At 38.1% G+C, this 7,878-nt stretch overlaps 1 protein-coding gene across 1 annotated transcript; it reads left to right on the plus strand.

The window, feature by feature from the left end:
• The first annotated feature begins 1,967 nt into the window (after positions 1 to 1,967).
• Positions 1,968 to 7,606, plus strand: kcnj15 (potassium inwardly rectifying channel subfamily J member 15). Its single transcript, XM_056285237.1, has 2 exons — positions 1,968 to 2,126; positions 6,120 to 7,606. The coding sequence occupies exon 2, from the start codon at positions 6,175 to 6,177 to the stop codon at positions 7,204 to 7,206; it is 1,032 nt and encodes a 343-aa protein (XP_056141212.1). The 5' UTR covers positions 1,968 to 2,126; positions 6,120 to 6,174; the 3' UTR covers positions 7,207 to 7,606.
• The last annotated feature ends 272 nt before the right edge of the window (positions 7,607 to 7,878 follow it).

Here is a 7,878-nt window from a genome sequence, read left to right on the forward strand (position 1 = left end):
AACAACAACAACAACAACAAAAATAATAACTTTATTTTTATTTTTATTTCTAAAATCCTGCATGAGTGTCGGTTCCTGTTGAAGTGTTTGTACTACCTGTACACCATGAGGCCCTGCAGGTAGTACATTTATTTGTGTGTGTAGTACAGGTAGTACATTATTTGGGTGTGTGTGTACAGGTAGTACATTTATTTGGGTGTGTGTACAGGTAGTACATATACTTGTGTGTGTGTACAGGTAGTACATTTATTTGAGTTTGTAGTACAGGTAGTACATTTATTTGTGTGTGTGTACAGGTAGTACATTTATTTGTGTGTGTAGTACAGGTGTGTGTGTAGTACAGGTAGTACATTTATTTGGGTGCGTGTACAGGTAGTACATATATTTGTGTGTGTGTACAGGTAGTACATTTATTTGGGTGTGTGTACAGGTAGTACATATATTTGTGTGTGTGTACAGGTAGTACATTTATTTATGTGTGTAGTACAGGTGTGTGTGTAGTACAGGTAGTACATTTATTTGGGTGCGTGTACAGGTAGTGCATATATTTGTGTGTGTGTACAGGTAGTACATTTATTTGGGTGTGTAGTACAGGCAGTACATTTATTCGGGTGTGTAGTACATTTATTTGGGTGTGTGTTTACAGGTAGTACATATATTTGGGTGTGTAGTACAGGTGTGTGTGTAGTACAGGTAGTACATTTATTTGGGTGTGTCATACAGGTAGTACATTTATTTGGGTGTGTCATACAGGTAGTACATTTATTTGTGTGTGTAGTACAGTTAGTACATTTATTTGGGTGTGTCGTATAGGTAGTACATTTATTTGTGTGTGTAGTACAGGTAGTACATTTATTCGGGTGTGTAGTACATTTATTTGGGTGTGTGTTTACAGGTAGTACATATATTTGGGTGTGTAGTACAGGTAGTACATATATTTCGGTGTGTAGTACAGGTAGTACATATATTTGGGTGTGTGTTTACAGGTAGTACATATATTTGGGTGTGTGTTTACAGGTAGTACATATATTTGGGTGTGTGTTTACAGGTACTACATATATTTGGGTGTGTAGTACAGGTAGTACATATATTTGGGTGTGTGTTTACAGGTAGTACATATATTTGGGTGTGTGTTTACAGGTAGTACATATATTTGGGTGTGTAGTACAGGTAGTACATATATTTGGGTGTGTAGTACAGGTAGTACATATATTTGGCTGTGTAGTACAGGTAGTACATTTATTTGGGTGTGTAGTACAGGTAGTACATATATTTGGGTGTGTAGTACAGGTAGTACATTTATTTGGGTGTGTGTTTACAGGTAGTACATATATTTGGGTGTGTAGTACAGGTAGTACATATATTTGGGTGTGTAGTACAGGTAGTACATATATTTGGGTGTGTGTTTACAGGTAGTACATATATTTGGGTGTGTGTTTACAGGTAGTACATATATTTGGGTGTGTAGTACAGGTAGTACATATATTTGGCTGTGTGTAGTACAGGTAGTACATATATTTGGGTGTGTATTTACAGGTAGTACATATATTTGTCTGTGTAGTACAGGTAGTACATATATTTGGGTGTGTAGTACAGGTAGTACATATATTTGGGTGTGTAGTACAGGTAGTACATATATTTGGCTGTGTAGTACAGGTAGTACATATATTTGGGTGTGTATTTACAGGTAGTACATATATTTGTCTGTGTAGTACAGGTAGTACATATATTTGGGTGTGTATACAGCAACAACAGCCACAGAGGAGCTGAACACGGCCAGGTTTCCTTCTACTAGACCTGAGGAGAAGGACCAACCCATTTCACTATTCACATGACTGGGTGGGGTGGGGTGGGGGTGGGGGGGTGGGGGTGGGGGGGGTGTACAGCACACAAAACAAAAGCCAACCCACATGCACACGAGCGCACATAAACACTCTTCTTACCTGCACCCGTCCGTCTTCTGACAACGTGCCCTAAATACCGCTGTTCCAAAGTTCAATGCACACAAGCAAGGACAATGGAGGAAAGCCGGTCCTGAGGCCTCCGCCGGAGTGGTGCTGGTCCTGCACAGTCTCACCTTACAGACCCACACACTGACAACACTCCACCAGACTTCAGCACAAAACGTAAGTACAACGTGCTTCTTTACCTTTAACAAGTACTGCCACAACTCACTTGTAGACATTTACTGCTGTCGCACAAGACGTCTGGTCTGGTCTGGTCCGGTCTGGTCTACCTCAGGTCTTCACCAGCAAGTTAACCTTCAACTTTACTATCATTTAATACCTCAACCATGGAAAGTAAAAGCAAGATGCTCGTCGTCGCTCCAAGTACTGTTGACATAACAATGCCGATAGAGCAGTTTAGCTTCCCAAATAAAAGGACAACATCTTGACGCCTTCGGGTTCGATTTGATTTTAATGTGTTAAGAGTTGAAAGCATGTTTCTTAAAAAATCAAGTATTTGTTTTGAATGTGTGTGTTTGCATTGTGTTTGTATTGTGATTGACGAAACTGAAAATCCATGTACCATTTGAGGAGACATATTGACATTTAAGTGGTTCTGTCGTGACAAAATCCTCACATTGCTACTTGTATTGGAGATGTAACACAACCTATAGAGTACCATAATCTAGTCTCATAATCTAGTCTCATAATCTAGTCTCATAATGCAGTATCATAATGCAGTACCATAATCTAGTCTCATAATCTAGTCTCATAATGCAGTACCATAATGCAGTATCATAACGCAGTATCATAATGCAGTATCATAACGCAGTATCATAATGCAGTATCATAATGCAGTACCATAATCTAGTCTCATAATCTAGTCTCATAATGCAGTACCATAATCTAGTCTCATAATGCAGTGTCATAATGCAGTACCATAATCTAGTCTCATAATCTAATCTCATAATGCAGTACCATAATCTAGTCTCATAATGCAGTGTCATAATGCAGTACCATAATGCAGTACCATAATCTAGTCTCATAATCTAGTCTCATAATGCAGTACCATAATGCAGTACCATAATCTAGTCTCATAATCTAGTCTCATAATGCAGTACCATAATCTAGTCTCATAATGCAGTGTCATAATGCAGTACCATAATGCAGTACCATAATCTAGTCTCATAATCTAGTCTCATAATGCAGTACCATAATGCAGTACCATAATCTAGTCTCATAATCTAGTCTCATAATGCAGTATCATAATGCAGTATCATAATCTAGTCTCATAATGCAGTATCATAATGCAGTACCATAATCTAGTCTCATAATGCAGTGTCATAATGCAGTACCATCATGCAGTACCATAATCTAGTCTCATAATCTAGTCTCATAATGTAGTCTCATAATGCAGTATCATAATGCAGTCTCATAATCTAGTCTCATAATGCAGTATCATAACGCAGTACCATAATGCAGTATCATAATGTAGTCTCATAATGCAGTATCATAATGCAGTATCATAATGTAGTCTCATAATGCAGTACCATAATCTAGTCTCATAATCTAGTATCATAATGCAGTATCATAATGCAGTACCATAATGCAGTACCATAATCTAGTCTCATAATGCAGTACCATAATCTAGTCTCATAATCTAGTCTCATAATGCAGTACCATAATACAGAACCATAATCTAGTCTCATAATGCAGTATCATAATGCAGTATCATAATGCAGTACCATAATCTAGTCTCATAATGCAGTATCATAATGCAGTACCATAATCTAGTCTCATAATGCAGTATCATAATGCAGTACCATAATCTAGTCTCATAATGCAGTATCATAATGCAGTACCATAATCTAGTCTCATAATACAGTATCATAATGCAGTACCATAATCTAGTCTCATAATGCAGTATCATAATGCAGTACCATAATCTAGTCTCATAATCTAGTCTCATAATGCAGTATCATAATGCAGTATCATAATCTAGTCTCATAATGCAGTATCATAATGCAGTACCATAATCTAGTCTCATAATCTAGTCTGATAATGCAGTATCATAATGCAGTATCATAATCTAGTCTCATAATGCAGTATCATAATGCAGTACCATAATCTAGTCTCATAATGCAGTATCATAATGCAGTACCATAATCTAGTCTCATAATCTAGTCTCATAATGCAGTATCATAATCTAGTCTCATAATGCAGTATCATAATGCAGTACCATAATCTAGTCTCATAATCTAGTCTCATAATGCAGTACCATAATCTAGTCTCATAATGCAGTACCATAATCTAGTCTCATAATGCAGTATCATAATGCAGTACCATAATCTAGTCTCATAATGCAGTACCATAATCTAGTCTCATAATGCAGTATCATAATGCAGTACCATAATCTAGTCTCATAATTTAGTCTCATAATGCAGTATCATAATCTAGTCTCATAATGCAGTATCATAATGCAGTACCATAATCTAGTCTCGTAATCTAGTCTCATAATGCAGTACCATAATGCAGTATCATAATCTAGTCTCATAATGCAGTACCATAATCTAGTCTCATAATGCAGTATCATAATGCAGTACCATAATCTAGTCTCATAATGCAGTATCATAATGCAGTATCATAATGTAGTCTCATAATGCAGTATCATAATGTAGTCTCATAATGTAGTCTCATAATCTAGTCTCATAATGCAGTATCATAATGTAGTCTCATAATGTAGTCTCATAATCTAGTCTCATAATGCAGTATCATAATGTAGTATCATAATGCAGTACCATAATGCAGTATCATAATGCAGTATCATAATCTAGTCTCATAATCTAGTCTCATAATGCAGTATCATAATGCAGTATCATAATGTAGTCTCATAATGCAGTATCATAATGTAGTATCATAATGCAGTATCATAATGCAGTACCATAATGCAGTACCATAATCTAGTCTCATAATGCAGTATCATAATGCAGTATCATAATCTAGTCTCATAATGCAGTATCATAATGCAGTACCATAATGCAGTATCATAATGCAGTATCATAATCTAGTCTCATAATCTAGTCTCATAATGCAGTACCATAATCTAGTCTCATAATCTAGTCTCATAATGCAGTCTCATAATGCAGTATCATAATGCAGTACCATAATCTAGTCTCATAATCTAGTCTCATAATGCAGTACCATAATCTAGTATCATAATCTAGTCTCATAATGCAGTCTCATAATGCAGTATCATAATGCAGTATCATAATGTAGTCTCATAATGTAGTATCATAATGTAGTCTCATAATGCAGTATCATAATCTAGTCTCATAATGCGGTATCATAATGCAGTATCATAATGTAGTCTCATAATGTAGTCTCATAATATAGTATCATAATGTAGTCTCATAATGCAGTATCATAATCTAGTCTCATAATGCAGTATCATAATGTAGTCTCATAATGCAGTATCATAATGTTGTCTCATAATCTAGTCTCATAATGCAGTATCATAATGCAGTATCATAATCTAGTCTCATAATGCAGTACCATAATGTAGTACCATAATCTAGTCTCATAATCTAGTCTCATAATGCAGTACCATAATGCAGTACCATAATCTAGTCTCATAATGCAGTATCATAATGCAGTATCATAATCTAGTCTCATAATGCAGTACCATAATCTAGTCTCATAATGCAGTATCATAATGCAGTACCATAATCTAGTCTCATAATGCAGTATCATAATGCAGTACCATAATCTAGTCTCATAATGCAGTACCATAATCTAGTCTCATAATCTAGTCTCATAATGCAGTCTCATAATGCAGTATCATAATGCAGTATCATAATGTAGTCTCATAATGTAGTATCATAATGTAGTCTCATAATGCAGTATCATAATCTAGTCTCATAATGCGGTATCATAATGCAGTACCATAATCTAGTCTAATAATGCAGTATCATAATGCAGTACCATAATCTAGTCTCATAATGCAGTATCATAATGCAGTATCATAATCTAGTCTCATAATGCAGTATCATAATGTAGTCTCATAATGCAGTCTCATAGTGTAGGTTATGTCATCAGACAGCAGATCTTTTGAGAGATAGGTGAAGTGTTAGACCAGATATCCTCAACATTTTATTTCCTCTGTCCGTGTTTCAGCTTGCAGAAGGGAAACTTCAGAAGTCACGATCGGTTGTGTTTGACTCTGAGCAACATGACCATAAAAAAGACCGAGGTTCAGCGGAGGATTGTGTCCAAAGATGGCCACAACAATGTGCGAATCAACAACGTGGAGGGCATGGTCAAGCTGTACCTGCATGACATCTGGACCACGGTGGTGGACATGAAGTGGCGCTACAAACTGACCTTGTTTGCCTCCACCTTTGTCATGACTTGGTTCATTTTTGGCATCATTTTTTACTTCATCAGCATGGGTAATGGTGACTTTGAGGACATTCTGTCCTCCAACCACACACCCTGCGTCATGAACGTACACACGCTCACCGGGGCCTTCCTGTTCTCTCTGGAATCACAAACAACTATTGGCTATGGCTTCCGCTACATCTCAGAAGAGTGTCCCCTGGCCATCTTCACCCTGGTAGCTCAACTTGTAATCACCGGCCTGGCGGAGATTTTTGTGACTGGGGCCTTCCTAGCCAAGCTGGCACGCCCCAAAAAGCGGGCGGAAACCATCAAGTTCAGCCATTCAGCAGTGGTGTGCAGGCATGAAGGCCAGCTCTGCCTCATGGTGCGGGTCGCTAACATGAGGAAGAGCCTGCTGATCCAGTGCCAGCTCACAGGCAAGCTCCTTCACTCGAACGTGACGGAGGAAGGAGAGAAAACACTTATTCATCAGAGTTGTGTGAATTTCCAAATGGACTCCACCGGAGACTGCCCTTTCCTCATCCTTCCACTCACTTTCTACCACGTGCTCGATGAGAACAGCCCACTTGCGGAGCTGACGGCTGAAAACCTCCACACTCGGGACTTTGAGCTGCTGGTGACCCTCAATGCCACCATGGAGTCCACAGCAGCCACGTGCCAAAGCCGAACCTCCTACGTCCCACAGGAGATTCTCTGGGGCTACGAGTTCAAGCCGGTGCTGTTCAGCACCGCTGGCGGTCACTACGTAGCAGATTTTAACTTCTTTGACAAGGTGCAGGTCAGCAGTGATGCAGCGTTTCTTAGTAACCACACGGAGAAGCTCAAGCTGGAGGAGTACGCCAGAGGGAAGCAACGAAACTGAGACAGCGGGGATTCCGTCAGGACCCAAGTTTTGTAATCTTTAGTGTGAACTTGGGATGAGTGTGAATTGTAACTGGGAACTGGGAATTGAATATATTTAGAATAAATTTGCTGGCAAATATAGCTTATATCTGTGAAGCTAAGCAGCCTCCCCCTATTTGTGAGTGGAAGGTATGACGTATCTAATATTTTCTAAATTTCCTTCTCTGTATCTATTCCACATTTACACTGTTTGGAACACAAGTGTCCAGATCTAGGTGTCTAGCTCTTCCTGCTAGGCTATAATGCAAACGACAATGTGTGTGATTATGGGAAAACTGATTTAAGATGTACTTTTATGTATCACTCTGGGTGAAGATTCACGTGTGTTTTGAACACGAGTCTTATGGTTTTGATTTAATAAATATGAATCAACATATTCTTGGCTTTTTTCTTTTTTTGAAGATTGAAAGGAGCTCTGTGACAATGAACATTGACGGCAAACAGTAACTGCGTGGTAACACAATAGCAACACTTCATTGTAGCTTACAGACATGAAAGCTCACTTTGTGTGACATCTGGTGATATAGCACAATCCAGCAATCCAGTGTCACTCACATGATTATGTTTGCTTTTGTCTCATAAAAGGTACTGGGATAACAATGCAGAGACTAATTCATTACAATTATTCATT

This window comes from Lampris incognitus, chromosome 8, assembly GCF_029633865.1.
Source record: "Lampris incognitus isolate fLamInc1 chromosome 8, fLamInc1.hap2, whole genome shotgun sequence".
In the NCBI taxonomy this organism is placed as follows: Eukaryota; Metazoa; Chordata; class Actinopteri; order Lampriformes; family Lampridae; genus Lampris; species Lampris incognitus.

Coding starts and splice junctions, on each gene's coding strand:
- kcnj15 (XM_056285237.1), top strand. CDS start 6,175: ATGACCATAAAAAAGACCGAGGTTCAGCGGAGGATTGTGTCCAAAGAT.